General features: G+C 40.9%; 2 protein-coding genes and 1 long non-coding RNA gene across 4 annotated transcripts; 1 reads left to right on the top strand and 2 right to left on the bottom strand.

The window, feature by feature from the left end:
• The first annotated feature begins 923 nt into the window (after positions 1 to 923).
• caprin1a (cell cycle associated protein 1a) lies at positions 924 to 13119 on the top strand. The gene is made up of 17 exons (XM_083969250.1): positions 924 to 1065; positions 3039 to 3173; positions 3563 to 3625; positions 3864 to 3950; positions 4315 to 4556; positions 5528 to 5610; positions 7108 to 7269; positions 7393 to 7445; positions 7553 to 7636; positions 7818 to 7979; positions 8416 to 8524; positions 8634 to 8695; positions 9398 to 9529; positions 9761 to 9920; positions 10168 to 10356; positions 12253 to 12359; positions 12498 to 13119. Exons 2-17 carry the CDS (start codon positions 3039 to 3041, stop codon positions 12582 to 12584), a joined length of 1917 nt encoding a protein of 638 aa, XP_083825376.1. The 5' UTR covers positions 924 to 1065; the 3' UTR covers positions 12585 to 13119.
• On the bottom strand, positions 4985 to 9458 carry LOC310984128. Its single transcript, XR_014595287.1, has 3 exons — positions 9338 to 9458; positions 7812 to 8005; positions 4985 to 7273 (listed from the first exon to the last, which is right to left on the bottom strand). It is a non-coding gene; the product is annotated as an uncharacterized lncRNA (long non-coding RNA).
• A 1337-nt stretch (positions 13120 to 14456) lies between the features above and the next one.
• On the bottom strand, positions 14457 to 22121 carry nucb2a (nucleobindin 2a). Of its 2 annotated transcripts, XM_083969252.1 has the most exons (13): positions 22032 to 22121; positions 21455 to 21598; positions 20197 to 20304; positions 19901 to 20033; positions 19667 to 19770; positions 18437 to 18622; positions 17529 to 17619; positions 17341 to 17399; positions 17168 to 17260; positions 16745 to 16834; positions 16448 to 16618; positions 15543 to 15603; positions 14457 to 15447 (listed from the first exon to the last, which is right to left on the bottom strand). In XM_083969252.1, exons 1-13 carry the CDS (start codon positions 22050 to 22052, stop codon positions 15221 to 15223), a joined length of 1488 nt encoding a protein of 495 aa, XP_083825378.1. In that variant the 5' UTR covers positions 22053 to 22121; the 3' UTR covers positions 14457 to 15220. The 2 variants fall into 2 exon arrangements, with proteins under 2 accessions (XP_083825378.1, XP_083825377.1); XM_083969251.1 differs by lacking the exon at positions 22032 to 22121 and having other exon boundaries at positions 21455 to 21631.
• Positions 22122 to 22619: the final 498 nt, after the last annotated feature.

Consider the following 22619-nt stretch of genomic DNA (forward strand, 5'->3'; position numbering starts at 1 on the left):
ATTTATGTCGGCTTGATGCCTCAGCAAATTATATAATAGTTTGACCAACATCAACAGTAGCTCCATTGTGTTGTTCGTCTTGCCTATGGACCTTGAGTGAAATAATAGCTGTAATTGGCTTGGTAGGTATTACCCCATATACCCACACAGTAGCTCAGATATGATAGCTCAGTATGAGTGCATTATACAGAGAATGTAGTGATTCATAGTCCAGCATTTGTCTTGATTTCCCCAAAATTGCAGTAGTCTTTGCTATTTTTGCTTTGACATGTTTAATATGTGGTTTCCAGGAGATTTTTTTGATCTAGTAGGTACAATCACACCCAGAAATGTTATTTCATGAATGTATTTCTATGCTATGCTTATGTTGTTATTCCACTCTCCAACCTACTTTTCCTCATCCTCCAACTTTTTTGAAACATGTTTTTGTATAATTTATTTTTTTAACAGTTTCATGTTTGTAATATCTTTGTAAGATAGCCTACTTTATTGTCATTATACATGCATGTAACGTAATTAAGGTGCACAGTCAGGTCAGTATGCAGACTCATAAAAAAAGAATAAAAGACGAAATAGAATAAACAAACTCACCTCAGCATCTATTCACTGACTCATTCATCCACTGACCACACAGCAAAATAGCACATAGGCTATTATGCCAGGGCCAATAAGTAGGCTACAATAAAATATCTGTTAATCATGGTTGCTTCACTGTTCAGTGTGGTTATTCATGGCTGTGGGGTAAAAACTGTTCCGGACTAAATATATATTTTATCTTTGTACAATTTGTAATTAAGTGCAGTGTAGAAGGAGGATGTGATCACCTGTTAATTGACCAGTTAGTTATCTATATGTTTCCTCTCAGGCAGTCTTGCAGGGAGCAGCCAGGGGTCCTTGTAGCAGCAGCAGCAGCAGCAGGAATCAGCCATTGGCCGGTGCGTGAGCCTGAGGAGCAGCAGCATCCTTCTAGAAAAACATCAGTGGAGAGAAAAGACACGGACCACACTCGTACAGCTCGTGTTGAATCCGAGGAAGGGGATCTCTTTGAAGACAAAGAGTATAAAGGTACGGATCAACAGTATCACGACATGAAATGGCAGTTTAACCAAAAAAGAAAAGAAAAAAGAAAAACCCGTCTTTGCTTTGGCGTTGAAAAACGAGTTGTCGCAGCGTCCTGGGGTCTTTGTGTTACATGGATTTGTAAAAAAACAAAAAAACATCATAGATACACATTACTTTTATATGAATAAATCGTAGCTGGGTTAGTGTTTTTTGTTGTTTTTGTCGATGTAGCGCTAATGCTAACTGACTGACTGGCTGACTGACCTCCGGTTAAGTCGGAGCGTTAGCCGCCGTTAGCTTCCCCGGCTAACAATGGGGACGGACGGAGGAGGAGGAGGGGGGAGAGAGGGGAGATTAGGAGCAGTTGTTCCCTGCTTACAAATACTAAAGTGGTTTGATGTAGCTAGATAATGATAACCTCTCAATATTAAGAATATAAACCACTAGACTGCTAACGAGGAAGCCACACCGGGCTCTTAACGCGACTAAACGGCCCGTAAATGTGTGACTTAGCCTCGGTTTTGTGTTATGCTAGCGGAGGTTAGCCGGTGTCTCCACAACCGAGCTGCTAAAGGTTTTTTTTTTTTTTTTTAAACTTTGATAAGAGGGCCGACATTTTAACTTGTGATTCTGATAATAATAATAACCTTCTTGTCTGGTTTTCAGTTCAACGTCCTCATACATGTCTATTCCCTAGCTATAACCGCTCAACTACAACCATATAGGTTTTTCTTTAGAAACGTTTGTTTCAGTGCAGGGATCCAGACTGCTCCTAAATGTGGGCATTTTGTTCCTAAAATTTGAGACAGTGCAAGTACATTTTTCATCTACTTGCGCATGTGCAACCAGTAAATTTACCTTTCCCCCCCCAACACTGGTGAAACAGGGAAGGGGCAACTTAAAGAATCTGGTATCTGTCACTACAGGTGTCAGTCAGGCCAATGTGTATGAGGATCATGAATGAAAAGGAAATGTGAATATTTGGCTTGCAAGTTGATTTACACCCCTAAATTTTCTGCTTGCGCTCCTAAAATTGTAAATTAGGGTTAGTTAATTAGGCCACTGTGCAATCAAATTGTCTATACCAGGGGTCTTAGACATTTTTCAGGCCAAGGACCCCCAATCTAATGGAGAGATGGAGCAGGGAGATGGTGCACACAAGCTACATAAACTGGCGTTTTTATTTTTCACATAAATGTGGAAACAAAAAGATATAGAAAATAGTTTAATAAACCCCAAATCTATTATACTGTTTGTGATATGCCATGTTTCTGTAATACATGCAGACCCCAGTAAGAGTGCTAATGGGGATCTGAATAAAGAATAAAGGAGACAAGTTAGTGTAACTACTATAATCACTTTAAATCGTCTTTGTCTATTTGTTTATTTATGAGGGTCCCCATTAGCCATTACTTTATTATAGGAGCAGATTTCCTCTTTCATTTTGGTTTCACTTCCTCTGGCCCAGTTTCAATGTCCCAATGATCACCTCTCTCCCCAGACGACATTAAGTTAGTAAAAAGCAATGTCCAGACTAGCACCCACTCACGTTACATAAACTGTATAACGATCCTGGGTAGTCTCACTATCAGATCAGTTTATAAACATCCTCAGCTGGCAGGTGACCCAGACGGCAAACACTGGTTAATGATGACAACATTTACAAAGAAACATGTCATTATAATTCAATGTCTCTTTAGTCTCGAGTCAAGGACACACACGCACACAATTAATCAATCTGACAGCTCCAATAGGAATTAATTAATCTAAAAAAAAAAAGATCTTGACATTTTTATCTTGTTAAGAGCAACAATCATTTTATAAAATGATATGCATATTCCCAGTTTGTCAGCCTTGTCATTGAGCAGTCCATACCATGTGCACTGCTTCCAAAATATATCACTATTTCTTGCCTAGTTATTTGTTCCATCTTTGTTCATCTCCTTAAATTGCATTTAATACATTTCTCCCCACAGATGCCTTCAGCAATGGTTGGCAACAATGCTGTCCAGTCTGCCTTTCCAGACTTGGGTAATGGAAGTCACTCTGAGACCATGAAGCAGTTTCTAGGTGTCATCGACAAGAAGGTTCGCAACATGGAAAAGAAAAAGGTATTTGTGGTTTTGTTCAAAATGAAAAAATGTTTCTCCTATTTGTCATTTATATGATAGGACATAATCATGATGGATGCTAATATAGATAACAGGTTAGATCAGGTATTTTATATCAGTGAGATTGGAGAGAGATTTGTTTTGTTAATAAAATATCTTCTACAGTTATTCATTTCATTTAGATATTCGTCTAAATTCTGATATCAAGATCAACATTTTTAAGACAAAGCAGTTCTGTGTGTCGTGCTTCCTTTTGTCTTTATCTTCTCTGACTAGAATTGATGATGTTTCACCCAAGAATGTGCGCTTTTTTGTTGTTTAATCTCACTATTTTTTTCTGTTTTATGTCAGCCTTTAATTATGCATTTCTTTTGTCAATATTCTTACAGTCCAAACTGGACGACTATCAGGATAAGAAGGACAAGGGAGGAATATTGAATCAGGATCAGTTGGTAAGATAAGACAAACAGCTGCTGTTTTATTGCAGTCTGCTGCAGAATGAATTCAACAGTCGTGTACACTTTTTTATGATAATAAATGACAACTAACACACACATAGTTATTATTCTGTTTTTCTTTTCTCTATTGGAATCTCACCAGTGTCATAGTGTTCTGGAAAATCATGCATCTTTATCTGCTGAATTATGATGATACACTAATCTCAGTTTTCTTTCCCTGGCGTGCCTGAAGGACGCTTTGACCAAGTACCAAGAGATCCAAAACAACCTTGAGTTTGCTCGGGAATTGCAGAAGAGCTTCCTGGCGTTGGGCCAAGAGGTGAGACCCGAGTCACAACAAGTCTGATAAGTTACTGACAACTCAACACGTTAAAGGTTTCATCACTATGATGTTGTTTCTAAATTACATTTAGTTTAGTTAATTTGGAAAACTACAGCATTAGCAACCTCCAAATTCCATATTGAGATCTTGCTAACCAATAATAACCTGTTATAACTCATACCGTACTCCAGGGATAGGCTAAAAAAGCAGTATTTCATAACAAAGTATGGCTTAAAATATCTTAGACTGCTGCTCAGAACAAAGTGCTGCAATGTCATGGATGAAACTTGTTGGTGTTGTGAGTGATTTGTTTTGGGGAAACCTCGTGACACAAAATGCGCTGTTGACCGTTTGTGTCCAGGTTCAAAAGGCGGTGAAAAAGACGGCGAGACGCGAGCAGCTGCAGAGAGAGGAGCTGGAGCAGCGGCGGCTGAAGACGGTCCTGGAGCTTCAGTTTTTACTGGACCAGTTGGGAGATGACAGCGTCCGGCAGGACCTCAAACGACCCGACGCCTCCGGTTCCCCTTTGCTCACTGACGCTGACCTCACATCCCTCGACGAGTTTTACAAACTGGTGGGACCTGATAGGAACTACGACATCAGGTGCGAGGATGTCTGCGATATTTCAGTGCCACAAATATTTATACCTACACTAATTATACCATAGCCTCGTAAACCAGCCTCTCCCGGAAATTCATTTCATTTCACAGGGAGAGTCTGGCCTCATTCCCCCTGTAAGCGTATGGGGTGGGCGGGAGTAATAGCGTTGACAGACAGCCCCATTCAGCCAATCAGCAAGTTGGTGTATCAAACTTTTGCCGAATCCAGTTGGAAGAAGCGAAAACGTCTTTTCCTTCAAGAAACTCAACAGGCGCCGACTCTTGCTCTTGTTTAATTGCTGTAATGGATGATGATATTTCAGTAAGAACTTCCCTTGTTGCTGTTTTTAGGCTGCTACTGCTAGATAGCTCCGCCGTGTTTGTTGTGGTAAGAGTCACGCAGTGTAGTGACGTCGGTCCCCGATTGGCCAATGTGCTGTGTCAATCACAGAAATCTGAGTGGCGACGCTGATTGGCTCGGCCTTCTGAGGGTTTCAGTGCCATGAATGAGGCCAGACCCTCCCTGTGAAATGAAATGAAATGCATTTCCGGGAGAGGCTGGTTTACGAGGCTAATTATACCATACCATACCAACTTTATTTATAAAGCACTTTAAAAACCCAGTGGACCAAAGCACTGTACAAAATTAAACATAAAATATACAGTCGGCATAAGACATAAAATGTACATAAAACAAAACACAATTAAAATACAATACATTAAAATAACACTATATAAAGCCAATAAAACAATTTAAAGCACAGCACATTAATAAAAAATAGTCAATAAAATAAATTATAGCAGATTAAAAGACATTAATTTAAACAGAATCAAAGGCCATGGAGAACAGGTGGGTTTTGAGGTCACTGTTTGATATATGGTATAAGATATGTTACGATTTGTGAATATGAATACGTGCATTTTTTATTTCATGCAAGAATAACATATCAAGCAAACCGTATGTTTAACTTGCAGGTTGACTGACCAATATGAAGAGGCTTCACTACACTTGTGGGAGCTGCTTGAGGCCCGAGACAAGGCTGTGGCAGGGACCACGTGTAAGTAGTTTGATGGCTTTTGATCCCCTACTACACAAAACACAGTTAATATATGGAGGAATCGCTGTAGCAGCAGTCCACGCTTTGCATTTTCCTGGGCGAGTCTCTGTAAACTTGGCTCACCTTGCTTTGGGGCAGTTAATCCCATCGTTCATGGCAGATCATCCAAAAAAAACTCTGTCAGATTGGATGAGAAGCATGTGTGAACTGTCATCGTCAGGTCTTTTCCTCAGATACTCTATGAGATTTAAAGTCTGAGCTTGTCGGAGTCTGACTGGAGTTCTGCCCAAAGGGTTTCATTTTTGTCTCCTCTTTTCGTCATGCTCCCAGGCTCCCTTTAATTGCCATTTGGCAAACTCCAAGTAGACTTTCATAGACTGTACCTTTTTACTCAAAGTGGCTTCCATCTAGCCTGGGGGTATCTGTACTGGATTAAATTACATTTGGAGTAGATTCACTCAGTGTTGCTCAAGGTTTGTATTATGCATCAATTGTGCATGCTACATATTTTCTGAGCCTTTGGGTGAGTTGCTGTAAAATGGACAGTAATCCACTGCTTGTGAGCTTGCAAGTGTTGAGATGGAGACCCCTGGTCTAGCCTCACTACCGTTAAGACCCAATTAATAAGATAGTCATCCTTTTCTAAAAACAGTTTTTCATTTTGTACAATGGATTATTGCGTGACGTTTCATCTGTTTGGATTTAAAGGGGAATTTCCGTTTTTTACAATCTGGACCTTATTTCTAGCATAAAATACGATCATTTACTCACCCAGATAACTTTGGTGTCATTACAAGTAGTTTTGATGAAAGTAGATCCAGCTGAGAGCCGCGTATATCCATATAATGCAAGTCTACAGGGCAGTGGAATGCAGCCTCTAAATAACACATTATCTGCTGCGAAACTCGTTCATTTCACCAATATTTTGTTATGATACGCTAGTGCTATTCCCCTCTGAGTCCGGGGTGAGCTGTTATCAACATCCGGGGTCTGTAGGTTGACCTACTGACCTCTGACCTGGATGATATCATCTCTGACTCACTAAAGCTCTGGCTAGTTGAGCTAAAAATGGACCCGAATGCCGAAGCAGAATGATTATTATCAGAATGAGCCGTGCAGCGTTCAGAGATGACATCATCCAGGTCGGAGGTTAGTAGGTCAACCTACAGACCCCGGATGTTGATAACAGCTAACCCCGGACTCAGAGGGGAATAGCACTAGCTTATCATCATAGACTTGCATGATATGGATATACAGTATATCGACGGGATCTAATTTCGTCAGAAGGACTCGTAATGATGTAATGACATGAAGTTATCTGGGTGAGTAAATGATCGTATTTTATGCTAGAAATAAGATCCAGATTGTAAAAAAACTGCAATTCCCCTTTAAGTTGTCAGCACAATGAATAGTACAGAAAGTGAGGGCGTTTCTCCAGAGACTGTATCATTGAAGAGTGCTTATATTGTCTGACTTTCCACACGGTCTTTGTTCCAGATAAGTCACTGAAGGACACTCTGGACAAAGTGCTGCAGAGTGGTTACTTTGACAGAGCACAAACGCACCAGAACGGGACCTGTGAGCAGGAAGAGGAACGGGAGGAGCCGGCCGTGGTGGCTGTCGAGTCGAAGGCCGTGGAGCAGCCGCCCTCAGAACCTGGTAACTAAAAACACAGGAGAAAAAATATTGTAGAAGACTGTATGTAGATTGTATAAGACAAGATATTTCTGTAGCCCATTAAGAAAAGCTCTTTTTTTTAATATTTGCTTCATTTCCCCTCAGAAGGAACAGCTACTGAAAAATACACAGAGCCAATTAAAGTGGAAACCACAGAGGTGAGATTTCTATTTGTGGCGCATAAATCGTGCTCCATAAATCACACAAATCAGCTGCTGTTGTTTCTGCCGTGTTTAATTTTCAGTGTTTTTGCCTTGTGTTTTAGTTTGTAAACAGACAGTTCATTCCAGAAACTGCGTACAGCAGTACAGAGAAAGACCAAGTGGAGGAGTGGGCAGTGGAGGCTCAGGTATCCACCACTATAGCACTACTACTACTCCTTTGTATCATTATGTATTTGTTTATTTGTTTATTATTAAGATCCCCATTAGCTGCAGCAAAGCCACAGCTATTCTTCCTGGGGTCCAATGTATGTAATGTAATGTATGTATTATATTATACTCTAATATGACGGTTACATGTACCTGTAGATGGTGAATTCCCTCCAGCACCAGCCCCCTGCCCAGCTGGCTCCAGAACCAACCGCTACTGTGAACCATGCCACTCCCCCTCCGACCGCCGACCCGGTGGTCAGAAAGCAGGCAGTGCAAGACCTCATGGCCCAGATGCAAGGAACATACAACTTCATGCAGGTGAGAAAGTCCAGCAGACACTCTCCCTAACAGATTGAAACTTAATTCGTTATACAGACACCGAGATACTTAATTGAGTCATTTAGTTAAATCGTTTCACATGGAGATGAAGGTCAAGTACATCGTTGGGAGCAGAAGTAATAACAAGGACATGAAAAAATACAAGACAAGACATCAAAGGAGACCAGATTTAAAAATGGAATAAGATAAAAGAAATTCCAAGTAAATGAAAGAAATAAAAGAGGATTGTGAAAGATGAAACTGACTCAGCCAGTCTCACTCAATCAGCAGCTCATCTCTAGGCATTGAACACGGCAAATGCTGCTTATGTAGGACACAGAATCAGGATCTTTCAGTTTAAAAAAAAAAAAAAGTACCACATTGTCAGAGAATTTAATCCATGACTCAGTGCATTTGTTCTTCTCTGTCATCTCAGGACTCCATGTTGGAGTTTGACGGCCAGGCTCTGGACCCAGCCATCGTGGCGGCCCAGCCGATGAAGCCAGTGCCGACGGTTGACCTGCAGCAGATGGGCTGCCCCTCGGGTCAGTGACCGGGTCATTTTACTTTTTTTTTTTTTTTACTTGAAATACAGTCTCTCACATTATATTTATTATGGTCGGTCTGATTTTCTTCTGGGTTTCTTCCACACAGCCCACTCAGAGTCCAGACTGCCTCAAACAAGCGTAGTGTCAGGACCACAGGAATCCTCACAAGTAAGTTAAGCTATAAAAAAGGGTTATTCAGGCTATTTCTTGTAGTATGTGGGCCGTGTTTTAAGAGTACCGCTATGTGGATTAGATGTGATGCTCTCTGACATGTCATGATGTTATCTAACGTCTACTACAGAGGGTTATTAAAGGAATAGTTCACTCAAAATTGAAATTGCACTCATTATCTACTCACCCTCATGTCGACTAAGGGCTGGGAGAAGTTTCGGATTATCCGTGGCTTCTCTGAGTTACAGGGGGTCACGGCGTAGCAGTGCATGTCCATATAACGGTTGCAAATGGATACCAACTGTCTTCGTAACAAAAAGACACACCAAAAAACATCCAAATACCTCCATAGTGCTCGTATGTAATGTCCGTCTTGTATTGAAGCCCCGAAATGCGAAATTGTTCCGAAAAAAAAAAAAAAAGTCTATATTTCAAGCTTGTTTGTAACGGAAGCTCCTCTTCCTGGTCTGTCCAAATCTCGCGAGATTTGCGCCGGTGTCAGTGCGATTACTGACATGAGGGTGAGTAGATAATGAGTGCAATTAGAATTTTGGGTGAACTATTCTTTTAAATATGGTATTTAGGTAGAAGGGAGCTTTTAAGAATAAAACACACAAAGAGCCCATCACTCGCACTGACCTCTCCACAATCCTTGTTTCCTTGCTTTTCAAAACCCCTCCTTCCTTCCTCCCGCCCCAGGCCTCGATGTCTCTTTCGTCTGAGCAGTCCCCTGCCCCATGTTCCCTGTCCTCTGCCTTCCCACCTGTCTCCAAACCCACCCACACTGGAGGCATCAATGTCAACGCAGCACCCTTCCAGTCAGTGCAAGCGGTAGGCTTTCTATCTGGGTCCGGTTATTAAACAACAGTGAACATGTTTGGACTTCAACAACAGCATTAAAAAAAAGCTTCAGGGTCACTACTTGTTTGTACAAGCACTGGTTAATTATTGCTGCGCCATCTGAACAGGCAGTGATTGAAACGCTCCCTCATTTCCCATTTCTCTTCAGGCTGTGACTGTGACATCATGTTGTTAAAGGACAACTTTTCTTTCTCTCTCCAGGTATTTAATTTGAATGCACCTGTACCTCCAGTCACCGAAGGCCAACCAGATCCTCTGAAGCAGCCCAGCCAGTTCCCTGGTGGCTATGGACAGGGCTTCAGCAGCCAATCGGAGAGCACCGTCGAACAGCCTGACATTGCACCGGAAACTTTACAGTCAGGTGAGCGACTGGTGGTGTGCATTTGGTCCAAGCTGTTTACATGGGCTTGGAAAAGCTATTGACCTTGTTTGGCTTCACCTTTACATCCAGACAACTTTGAAAAATCCAGCCTCTGATGCCCTAAAATATATTTTTATCCTGTATAAATGGGATTGTCTGCACCAAAAAAAAAAATGTGTCAAGGAGCGTCACAACTGATCGGTGTACCTTCGACTTAAAGTCTTCTGTTCTGTTTGCTGCTGTCCAGTTGTAGGTGGGTTCAAACCCCAAGAGCAGGTCCTGCCCCCAGCAGGAGGCCACGAGGAGCCGTCTCCAGGTGGAGGGTTTGGACAGTCGGGCCAGTCCTTCTACAACAGCAGGGGCGTGCCCAGGGGCGGACCCAGGAACACAAGAGGCATGATGAACGGATATCGGGGCTCCTCTAACGGATTCAGAGGTACCGGCATCAAATTATGTTTTACAGAGATGCATGAACAGTATATTAGGGCTGCACTATAAATTGTTAAAAAAAATCGACTCACCTACATGCAATCTCATTTCTAAAGCTGCATCACAAACACATGCTCCTATTTTGCTCTACGAGTTTCTCAAGTGTCTCCAAATGTTCCTTAGCCTTTTTTAGTTTTTCGAAAGAGACAGCAGCGTTGAGGGAGCGCGAGATAAAACACAACAACTGTCATTAAAGTTGAGCCACGAGTACAGCGGGACATGTCACGAAGGAGAGGCTGTTTACGTAAACGAGCAGAGATGGTTAACACTGAACCAGTGGATTTATCCTTCACACACGTCTGATTTCACTCTGCTCCAAACGTCGCACCGCCGGCAGAGCGTCACGTTTCCATGACCCCTGAATGTCAAAATGAAACTCTGAGAAGTAAGGCTAAACTTTAACAATGGAGACGGATCGATTATTGTATATGACCAAATAGTCGACCAAATGCCGGGGGTCCGACCTCATTCAGCATATTAAACGCCTGTTCAATTAAACACCCGGGCGATGAATTACACTGGTATTTGCATCGGCGATATTGAAGCATTCACAGCTTCAAAATGCAGGAACCAGCCAGAGGAAGCTATTCAAGCTACTTGAATAAGTATAAGCACTTGTATGTGTGCCCGTGTGTGTGTCCGTGTGGTTGTGTGGACGCCCATATGTGTGTTGATTGTGTGCCGATTGCTGTTTATTGGTATCCCAGGTGTGTGGGCTGACAGTGGCAGCTGATGGCAGTGAAGACGACAGTTGTGTCACTGTGTGTAACACAGTCGGGTTGTGTACAGTGTGTTAGTTTTGTTCCTCGGTGACCTCCTTGTTCTTTGTAAATACTGGTCTGGTGCTGGTCATTGCAAAAATAAATAGTAGCCTGTTGCAAATACCTGCCTGGTTCTTATAAGCGCCTGAGCTCCAAGATGATTTAGCATATTAAACACCTGGGCTACTGAAGTGGAATGGAAAATGAATGACTTCCGGTGTTTTTGAAGCTTTGGACGCTTTTGGTGTGAGCGCACAGTTAGACTCTGCTGTAGCTGTATGTTCAGTAAATGTTTTGTAATAATACTTGATTACTGGTAGTCGTATTTTCAAATTTCCAGTCAACTTCTAACATTGATCTAATGCAAGGCAGTACAGAATCACACCTGCTAAATTCTACTACTCCATTTATTAATCTGTTACCTATCGGCCCCATCACAAAAAAACACACTTGCCACCCTGTCACAGGGCTTAAAGACCCACTCCCGTGAAAATATGTTGTGTTTTTTGAGCTTTTCACATGTTCCTGTGGCATTTTTCTGATGTTAGAGCACATAGTAGCAGGGAAAGAAGTACAAAATTGCATTTCTGAGTTTTTCTGCCTTCAAATTGCTGTGAACCAATGGTAGACGCAAACTGGCAGTTTCAGGGAGACAAGCTCCCGCCCCGCTCTGCATCTGGCTCAGAGGTGAAAGCCTTGACAGGTCGGTGTAGCTGTCAAGGTATAACAGGTATAGCTCACCTGGTAGAGCAGCTTGCACCGTGACCAAGGACTATGTTCCAGTCTGGGATCGAATCCCAGTGTGGAGTTTTACGCTAAACGCGCTGAATCTGTAATTGTACAATGTCCAGCTGTCAGCAAGTGGGGGGTGGGGTGCGACCCGCCCACCCTCCAGAGGTGCATTGCTAATGTGCTGGTTTTAAAATGACCAAAACTTAAGGGGACTTTAACAATTACATTTTCAATCATGATCTCAAATCTAAGCAATAAAATCATGATTAACATTTTTCCCAGAATCGTGCAGCCCTAATGTATCTGTGACGTTATGATTCATTGCACTGACACTGGTAATTTGTCATCAGGGGGATATGAAGGCTATCGCCCTCCTTTCTCAAACGCTCCCAGCAGTGGTTATGGTCAACCCCAGTTTAACACATCTCGAGACTATTCGAACAACACCTATCAGCGGGTAAGGGTTCAAGTCATTATGAACTACTTCATGCACCAAAAAGCTCATAAATATGACATCTCATTCATTGCCTCTCAAATGATTTGCATTTTCATAGTAGTAGGAAGGCTCATTATATTCAATTCCTGTTTCTTCAAGGAGGGATATCAGCAAGGCTACAAACGGGGAGCTGCCCAAGGACCTCGCGGTTTGTCACGAGGTAACGCTCAAGCAATGCGATCCTAAAGGATTCAAAGGACGGTCGAGTCGCGCCACGTTGAACATTCAGGATTTTTGAATGTGTTCGCCCCAGCTCACTTTTATAACAACATTTTGTTTCTCATTGGTAATCTTATTTTTTTAACTCCTGGCCTACTTATCAGAGTCAGCCTGCTTTGGTCTGTCTAGATCCTCTTAATGTTTTAACACAAAATGCTGAACTTCACCACATGTAGGATTGTCAGCATGTCTGTGTGATGTAAAACAACAAATAGATATTCCTGTAAACTTGAAAGATTTCATTAATTTATTTTTTGTACAAAATAAATGCAAAAAATACCCTGCCACTGTCGATCTAGTTCCATGAGAATGATTTTTTCTTCTGCCCTGTGCTGTCGGTCACCTTTTCCCTTTTGATCTTATGATTCTCATAAAGGCATTTAATGTTTTGTTTTTTTTTGTTTTCTTTATTTTTTTTTACCCCAGTCACCTCTTGCGCCATCACCTCTTTGTACGCTGATGTTATTGGTTGAGACTGTTTCAATAAAGTTGTGTTCTATTAGTTTCTGCTATTTTAATTATCAGTGTATTTACAGGTCACGGTGGTTTCGTTGTAGTCAAGTGATCTTTTACACAAACTGAAATGTCGTAACTATTTTATTGTCTTGAAATGAGGTGAACAGTATCATCAAATTAATATTTTATCCAGCAGCAAGCGATCAGAAACACCACCTGTATGTTTTGTGCAAATCATGACGCAGTATCGTTTCCAAGGAACACTTGGCACACAGAAAACAAAAGACACTGCAAAAACAAAACAAAAAAGATAAGTATGTATTCCATGTTGAAATCTTGTATGAAGTAAAACCACAGTAAGGCAGAGCTGTTATTCAACTAGATGCAAACAAAGTCTTCAGTAAAAAGTGGCAGTAAGAGAAAACCTGCTCAGCATAGCCACAGTCTGCCAGCTGGAAGAAGAAACCACAACAACACATGAGAGAAAAACAAAAAAAGCAACCTGAAAGTTACACCAAATCTGTCGCTCGTGGGAAAAACACACAATGTTATTCAAAACTAGGACCAAGTCACACACATCTGCTGCCAAACACGCTGATGGGAACTCAAGTGCAAAGGGACTTATTCAAAGAGTTTCATTACGGCTGACTTTGACTTGAACATACAATAAAAACCAAAAAAAAGATCTGCTCTATTCTTAATGTGACACTGACTTGGCTTCACCCTTATTTTAATGAAATCTTTTAATTAACTGAACTAATTTAACAAATCCAAATCCAGCAGCTTTTGCAAAATACGCTGATGTCTGACACTAGTGTGATGAAAGGCACCAGAGTAAATTACTCTGTTGTAAATTGAGCTCAACAACATCATCATGGTTTGATTCAACAAATCATGATCATATACCATCAACTCATAAACAGCACACACCCACAGCTGTGTATGAACAATATCACAGAATTGAAATGCCCATCATTTGTGTAGTGTAAAAGATTTGTTATTTCAGAGGTTCAACATGTGCGCTCTCTGTATGGCAGTACAGAAACATCCCACCATACTGTAACTAACCACTAACTTACATTTAAACAGCTGCAGGATTAACAGCAGCAAAACTTTTCCTATAGTTGAGAAAATCTCACTAAACACACACACAAAAATGAAAATGTCCCAAGATAGATAAACTGCTGACACAATATAACAGCAACCAGACGAACCATTAAGAAAGTAGCAAAAATGTTTTCTCTCACTGAAATACGTAAAGACTGTCAGCAACCATGAGGATGCTTTGAGATCTGAATATTTGGTGACGCTGGCAGCTGAATATGGAAATAAAAAAACTTTTTCTACACAGACCTGACTGAAGCCTTGTAGATTATAAATTCCTGTGCCTGTTTGTTTGCATTAATAAGTCTTTGCTTGGTCTTTTTTTTTTTTTTTTTTTAGGTGTAATGGTTTCCATCAGGGCATCGAAACGCTGTTCACTGGATAAAATTACAGTAGTGCCTCTTGCTGTTTTACACTGAATGCAATGGTAGAAAAATCTTGCACTCAGTTCATCTGATAAAAGTCCAGTGAAATGCATTATCCCCACAAGTCACGCATATAAACAAATGTCTTTTTAAAATGTTTGCAGATATTTTCAGAAACTTTTAACTCAAAATTAAAACATTAAAACTAATTTTTTACATCTTTTTCCCCTCAGCAGCTGCACTGAACTTTTCCCACAGGCTCTTGTGTCAAACCTCCAGGTTGTGGAGCCAGTGGCATGTCTTTTATAGAGGTTTTTCTACTTTGCAACAGCAACCAGCAGGTCAAGAAAGTCCAACAAAATTAGATTTTTTTTTTAAACAATTGTATTATCAAACGTTCTTTATCACGTCTAATGTAATTAAGCACAACTAAGTATGCACATTTTGAGATGCATGTCCTTGGTTGGTCGTTTTACTCTTGTAATTCTGTTACGTAATCCAAAGATTACAGTTGTTTTGTTTTTTTTCATTCAATAGGAATTTGTCTCTGCTTCATCTCAAGTGTCCTCCAAACCCCCAAGTCATGCTGGTTAAAGTGGGGGTGGGTGGGTTTGGGGGCTGCTCCTCTGCACGCTGGTGGAGTGGAGTAGCTGCGAAAGTCTGTTACAGACAAAACTGTTATACTGGCGCATTATGCTGGCCTTGTGCGGCTTCCTGGTGGCCTGGGGGCAGATCGTGGTGAGTCTGGGGGAGACCGTGCTGGGCCTGGTCTTGTTGTTCGTGGTGAATCTGATTCGTATCGTGGGGATCCTGTGGTGCGGCTGGATGCCCCTGTAGCTGTACGTCCTGTTCAGGATGCACCTGATCGTCCGCTGGATGTTCCTCTGGGATAAAGTTTACCTCACCTGTGGCAAAGATGGATTTTAAGATTCTCAGAGCTCAGTCTCTAAACATCAAACAACTGTCAGAAGACAAACACAAGGGTGGGATCGACACTCACCGTGAACCTCTGGAGGCGGCTCCACTTTCTGTGATTTCAGCCGCTCCATGTGCTCCACTGCCTGTAACAATAGAGTTTTATTTAAGGTTTTCTCTCATTTTGAAAGTGCACACAGTAACTGTGGACAGCCAAAGGCATTTGATAGCTTAAAAAAAGCATCAAGATAATAGAAGGAAATTAAATTTTGGTTAAGAAAATGTTGTCACACCGAGATTCCACCTACAAAGAAAATATCTAGTGTCTTCTACAGAGGGACTGTTGTTTTCTCCTTTAGTGTTAACCTCTTGTCTGTGTTTAAAGGGATAGTTCAACATTTTGGAAAATTTGCCTATTGCCATAATCCCTATAGCCATAGCAGTAGGTTCATTACCTTTAATTATCGGTGCATGTTGTTTTGAGATCCGCGGGGCAGAGACGCAAGCTGCTCAGTGAACACAATTGAGGTGAACGGTACAGGTCCCCCTGTCCTTCAAAACTAAAAAAACATAATCCAACAACTCCAAAACGCTCTCACGGACAAGTTGTGACCTGCACATTCACCACGCTACGAAATAATCATGTATAAATATGTAACATTACGACACATGAAGCAAATACTCAGAAATACTCGTGCTTTTGAAATCACTCCGCCCAGCAGCTGCGTCTGGAATGCCGTTCTGGCTGCATTTGCCTGGAAAACGACTCTGTTTCGTAATGTTACATGATTATCTCATAGCGTGGTGAATGTGCAGGTCACAACTTGTCCACGAGAGCGTTTTGGAGTTGTTGGATTGTGTATTTGATGAGTTTGATGAGGGACAGGGGACCTGTACTGTTCACCTCCATTGTGTTCACTGATCTCAAAACAACATGCACAGACAAAATGAAAATGTTGAACTATCCCTTTAAGTATTTCCACTGCTTACCTGCTGCAGCTCTATTTTCTGTGCATTAAGCTGCTCCTGTTGTCTCTCCAGCTCGTCTCTCTGTTTCTGCAGGTCAAAGGCCTTCTGGTTGAGGTCCTGTTCCTGCTGCACCAGATGCTCCTCAAACTCCCTCATCTCCTCATCTGTGTAGGCCTGGTTCTGCTCTAAGGTCTGAGCAGCACAAAGTGGAAGGTAAATTAATCACAATCAGAATATCTTTATTGTCACTGCTTTAATCAAATGGTTTTCATTTTTGAATTACCGGTACTATCCAGTAATATTAACGTTGTGTCTCACCTCCCAGCTATCTGGCTCCAGGAATTCTTTCTTCTTTGTAGCAACAAGGAATTCATCTAAAGAAACCAGCCTGTCTTTGTTCGAATCCACCTAAGAGCAAGAAAAGAGCAGAGATCTTTTATCTAAATTATACAAGACAATAGATAAAAAAGCGAGGCCTCTGTTGATGCAAAGGTGCAAACCGAGCTTATCTTTTATGCATTCATTGAACCGTCTTATTAAAGAAGCTATGGCTTTAATCACTGCTTTTGCATTGGTGGCGCTACTAAAAAGGTGATTAATGATTTGCAATTTTCTATAGGCTACACTTAATCAACTCTATGATATTAATCTTCTGAACTTATAATTACCAAACAAATATCTCTACAGTAATGCTGTCTAATTTTCTGTTAACGCTTTTCTGCAAAGTTTAACTTATTGTACCTCATTCATAACATGCTCTCTCATACGTAGCCTCTCTTCCTCCATCTCCACCATGTCATCCTCTTCGTTGGTCGGGTCGTAGATTTTTTCCAGCTGAAATCACAACAGGCCAACAGTCAGTGCACTGTCACCACATCATTACATTACACATTTGTAGGTGCCATGGCTTTTACCTCCTTAGTGAAGAGTGCCTCCAGCTCCTGTTCATCAAAGAAGCCATCTCCATTCGTATCTGCATAAAGCGTAAAGAAGGAAGAACGACACACTTTCTGTTATATTAGACGGTATATATGATATAGTGCTGAATGACTGGACATCATCGCCTCAGTCTTCAACAGCTGCCAGATGATAAAGATCTTACCATGCAGGTTGAAAAAGGTCTTAGGGTCAAAGTCTTCAGGGTCCAAGCCGTCGGCCTCCTCCCACACCTCCTTCAGCTGGTTCTGGCTGCCCTGCAAAATCACATTAGACACACCAGAATCATTAGAATAAATGTGGATGTGAAAAACTGCAAGATCCACCATGTAGATACCACAGTTTAATTTCCTTTACATGAGTTAAAGGAGAATTCCGGTCATTTTCTAAGTAACGCTCTACAGCTCTAGTTCCCCAAGTGCAACCATAGGAAAAAATCTGAGAAAAATATGTGCAGACCGGACCTAGCTCTCCTCCTGCTAACTGCGCAACATTGCAGTTAAACAACGAAGTAATGGGGGCAGTTCTTCTAAAAAAAAAAAGCAGTTATATGCATATAATCTTTTTTTCCCCCTCCTAAATCCATGTTTTCCTCACATCTTTGTCTTTGTAGATATGGAAACGGTCCCAATCTCGACAGTCGACTAATAAGGTCTAACCAGGAAGCTAGAGTAAACAGAGGTACGTGATGAAAACACATGTTAACACTGCTCTTTAATATTAACAGAGTATTTTTTGCAGTGCAAACTCAGTGTTGTGTGGTAAGGAACTGGTGAATGTTGCAAAGCATGTGTAGTGATATTTTGAGCATTATATAGAGGCCAAAGTCGCGGTTAGAAGAACTGCCCCCATTACTTCGCTGTTTAACTGCAGAGTAGCGCAGCTAGCAGGAGGAGAGCTAGGTCCGGTCTGCACATATTTGTCTCAGATTTTTTCTTATGGCAGCACTCTGGGACCTAGAGCTGTACAGTGTTACTTAGAAAATGACCGGAATTCTCCTTTAATGCTGGACTACATGATGATGCAACACAACATGGGTTGGAAAGATGATGTCAACAGCTGAGTCATACATACTGGGTGGTTGACTTTAGGGTGGTCAGCGTGTTTCTTCCTCAGTTCCTCATAATGCTCCTCCTCTTTCTTTCTTTCGTCATCATCCAGCGTTTTCAAGTGTTCCCGTCTGTCGTGCTCTTTCATCATCTCATACCGCTTGAACTCCTCGTGCCTTTCTTTGTCGTAGTTCTCCAGATCCTTGGTGGCCTTGATGAAGGGACAGAAAAAATATATATAAATGTTAGAAATGGACCAACAAATCATTTTATTTCAAGACCACCTGGTAATTAAACTTAGTGTATACCCTTGAAGTGTTAACTGAGATTTCATAATGCTACTATCTTTCTCAGGCAGTCCTTACTTTTCCATCGTTTAATGTTAAATTAGAATCTATCTGCAAGGATTTGAAGCAATTCATCATAGTGCACACTGTGATTAGTAAATTCATTCTGGACACTGACTGAACAAACACATTTAAAACCAAAGTAATCCAACTTAACTTAAATGTTTCATAGTCTCTAGTGCAGTGCTTCACTATGTCAGGAGTAGGAATGGGATGAAACGATTTTAGGGACAAGAGGGAGTCTGCAGCTTCCCAGTCACTCCAGTGCTAAACCTGCACCATTACTGAAGGCTCCCCCAAAAATTAAGTTTAATCAGATGTGTGGAAATACCATGGTTTATGAAAAAAAGACTGTTAGTTAAGTTATACTAACGTTAAGATTTATCTAAATCTTTGGCTTGTTGATATTTCTGTTGTAGCTGGAGCGAAGTGACTGCAGTCCAATACAGTTTTCCATGTAACATATTGACTGTATTGATTTGACCACAGGATCAATTGAAATAAATTTTAATATATTTAATTTGACAGGAAATTTGTGCATCTAGCTTCTTTTTTTTAATGACCACAACAGCAACAACAAATGTAGGTTTTGTGGAGTGTGTCCATGTAGAAACTATCATCTACACGTATATTTCTACATACACAACATTCCCACTACAAGTCCGCTTAGTTAACATGGAGACAGGCACCAGGATAATACAAAAAAATGCAACAAAAAAGCAAGTATTTTTAGAATAATTTGAAATGTTTTTTGTCCAGAACAATTGTCCCATTGCCGAGCCAAGACACAATATTTCTGCGTATTTTCCATCTGCTTTGTGGGTGGCGCTGCTCAGTTATGAAACTAAAAGTGTTTCTTAGTGGATAGTGCATGCATGTTCTTAATTTATAGTAAGGCGGAGATTTACCGATTTGATGAGCCGATCTAGGTCATCCACTTCAAATGTATGTGGGTTCATGTGGTTCAAGTACTCAAACTGTTTCAGCAGAGCCTGGTGGTCCACTGCAATATCTGTTCAGGGAGTAATGGATGACATCAATCAAAAACATATGTAAGACACTACCCTTGTATTATTTTATGATTTACTTATTTAAGTTGTAGCATCTTATCTTAAATATAAATCAAAAGGAACAGCACATACCATTCCCTCCTTCGATATCCTGCTTGGCCTTGATCAGGGTTCGTAGTCTGTTTACCTCCTGCCTCTTCAACTCATCCAGTTTGGTTCTGACGTGATGGCTGACAAAGTCCAGCTCTTTGGCGAGTTTACCTTGCTGTGTAAATTATGCAGAAAGTATTAGAGCAGCACATGCAATAAGTAGATAAATGAATTATATATACAATTCATTAAAATAGACTGGACCCAAAAAAAGAAATCATCATATCCCCAGAAGATTGATCACATCCCACATATTGGGCTGATGGAAAGCAGGATACCTTGATGTCTTCCATGTCAGTATTGTGGAGCTTTTCTCTGAAATGTTGATCTTTCTCGAGAAAATCGATGACTTCCCTGAGGTAGCGGTCATAGTGGAGTCCAGTATCCTGTAAAATGTAAACAAAAAATGAATGTAATTTAACAACTTTAGGGAATAGGCAATATATTACATCACCTTTTTAAAAAGGTATATATATATTTATTATGCTACTTTTGGTGACAGCATTTTATTATCATTAATACCTCAGTACTCTGATGTATCGAAAACTGAGCGGGTAATAATATTTTGCTTTCATGGCAGACACATCTGCTGACCAAGATAATAGATCTTCTCTCCAGATGTTAGATGTAGAGATGACAGATTATGTCATGAGTGCCAATAAACTGTAATTTGCCACACTGCCACAGCTGTTGTGTGATTGAAGACCACTTACTTTTTCTTCAATAAAACTGTTGCAGAATCTACATGGTATTAGTTCAAGGGCTTCTGGGCCACTATGTCAATATTTAACAAGAGGGTAGAGACTTCAATCTGTGCACATGCAAAGCTACAACATCTGGCACTGTTGTACTGATGATAAAACAGATTTTAAAGAGATAACAAGCTTTATGTGGAGTGCCTGATTGAGGTAATTTAATTGTAGTGAAATGAGATGCTCAACCAGCTCTCATTTAAATTAATCCAGGTGCTGTTAGAGAGCTCTCTTTTGTTCTTGCACAACATATCCCTTTACTTAATATGAAGCAGCTGATAGCAGGGACAAACTACCTAGTATCACCTCTGCAACTCACAAGTTACAAATGCTGATTCACTTCTGAACATTGATAGATCATTTACTGTGTAATCAAAAAAAAGGATACGCTAAATTAAGATATAAAACAACAGAAATTAATTAAGTTTTTAAAATAATATAACTTCTTATTCTCAAAGCTTGACTAAAACTTGACATGGTTATTTTCATCTTTTAGTATAGCTTTTATTTGTTTTGTTTTACCTTATCTTAATAATTGCTCTTATTGCCCTATCTTATTGTTACTCTATGTTGATGGTCTATGCTGTTTTTATCTATATTGCTAGCACTTGTGCAGCACTTTAGGCAACTAAGGTTGTTTTTAAATGTGCTATATAAATACATTTTGAGTTTGGTGACATGCTTAGTCCTTACACCTGTGGGATCCCTTTAAAGCCACCTACCTAGGCTGTGTTAGTTATATTATACACATATGGGAGGTTTTGGATGTGTTGTGTCTTCTCACCACACTAGCTGGAGGCTCTTCGGGCTGTTTCTCCGGCTCTTTGACTTTAGTCTTGTCCATACTGATGGGCACTGCCTGTGAGCACAACAGCTGGACCAACAGCACAAGCCAGCCGGTGACAAAGGCCCGGCTCCTCCAACACATCTGGAAACGGAGGACAGCTGCCATTAGAGCAGAAGACTCCTACAGTAGCCTATCACACAGTTGTTTACATTACACAGATACATGAAGTATGAGAACAGAAAACGGTCGATGTGGTAAAGACACGTTAAATAAATAAAGGCTCGTTCAGTCAGTGGCCGGTTTCCTCATTAACGCTTAACCCAAACAGCACAAATATATTAGGTTGTTACATTATTGGCTATGCAGCTAATAATATCCAGAGGAAGCTTTAACGTTAGCCCTGCTGCCAACTGACAGATTTAGCTAATGACAACCAAACACCGAAGAGCTGGCTACTACGAGTAAACGCTACGTTTCCGGTTTGAGCAGCGAGGGTAATAATGTCCACGTGTTATCAAAAGGTTTAGTTAAAATAAAATAAAAAATCGACATGTGTTGACACTTGAATACTGACTTTATTATGAATCCTGGACATCCTCTGATCTGCTGTGCTGTGCTGTGCTGCTCTCCTCCCGTCGGCCCCGGCCACCTACTAGTAGCTCGCTAGTCAGCACGGTAGGTTGTGACGTGGTGGTGGTGGAGGCAATCCGGCGATCTCATTGGTCAGTTCCGCTGTCCGTCACGCGGAGCAGCAAGTTGCGTTGCATTGCACTGTACGTGGCGGCATGACGGCGGAGCAGGTGGGCGGGCCCTTCGTCTGAGTGTATTATCAAATCGATCGAACAGCTATTGGGGGGGAAAAAAAGTGGAGTGGAGGTCAGGAAGCAGTGATGAGAGATGGATAAAAAATAAAATAAAAAAACAGCGGTGCTGAATGGATGGAAATGTGAATTTCTAATGGATATAATCACTGTTACCGTCTTGCACTTCCAATCCCACTTATTCTCCCATTTATTTCTGATTAATTGAATTGATTTTGATTGATAAATTGTATCTGCATGTGTGTGGACTAATATTCCAATCACATTTGTTCTTTTTTTAATTATTAGGCTATTATTATTTTTGTTGAAAAGATGCTTTTTCGTCAAAGTATAGTAAGTAA

This window comes from Trachurus trachurus (assembly GCF_905171665.1).
Source record: "Trachurus trachurus genome assembly, chromosome: 3".
In the NCBI taxonomy this organism is placed as follows: Eukaryota; Metazoa; Chordata; class Actinopteri; order Carangiformes; family Carangidae; genus Trachurus; species Trachurus trachurus.

What these genes read in the sequence shown, in the direction of transcription:
- caprin1a (XM_083969250.1), top strand. Translation starts at nt 3,039, where the DNA reads ATGCCTTCAGCAATGGTTGGCAACAATGCTGTCCAGTCTGCCTTTCCA. An exon ending in GCAGCCGCCCTCAGAACCTG is followed by an intron (nt 7,270 to 7,392) that starts GTAACTAAAAAC and finishes ATTTCCCCTCAG; the next exon opens with AAGGAACAGCTACTGAAAAA. An exon ending in GCAGATGGGCTGCCCCTCGG is followed by an intron (nt 8,525 to 8,633) that starts GTCAGTGACCGG and finishes TCTTCCACACAG; the next exon opens with CCCACTCAGAGTCCAGACTG.
- nucb2a (XM_083969251.1), bottom strand. Translation starts at nt 21,622, where the DNA reads ATGGCAGCTGTCCTCCGTTTCCAGATGTGTTGGAGGAGCCGGGCCTTT. An exon ending in ACCCTAAAGTCAACCACCCA is followed by an intron (nt 17,620 to 18,436) that starts GTATGTATGACT and finishes GTGATTTTGCAG; the next exon opens with GGCAGCCAGAACCAGCTGAA. An exon ending in GAGAGCATGTTATGAATGAG is followed by an intron (nt 16,835 to 17,167) that starts GTACAATAAGTT and finishes TCTTGCTCTTAG; the next exon opens with GTGGATTCGAACAAAGACAG.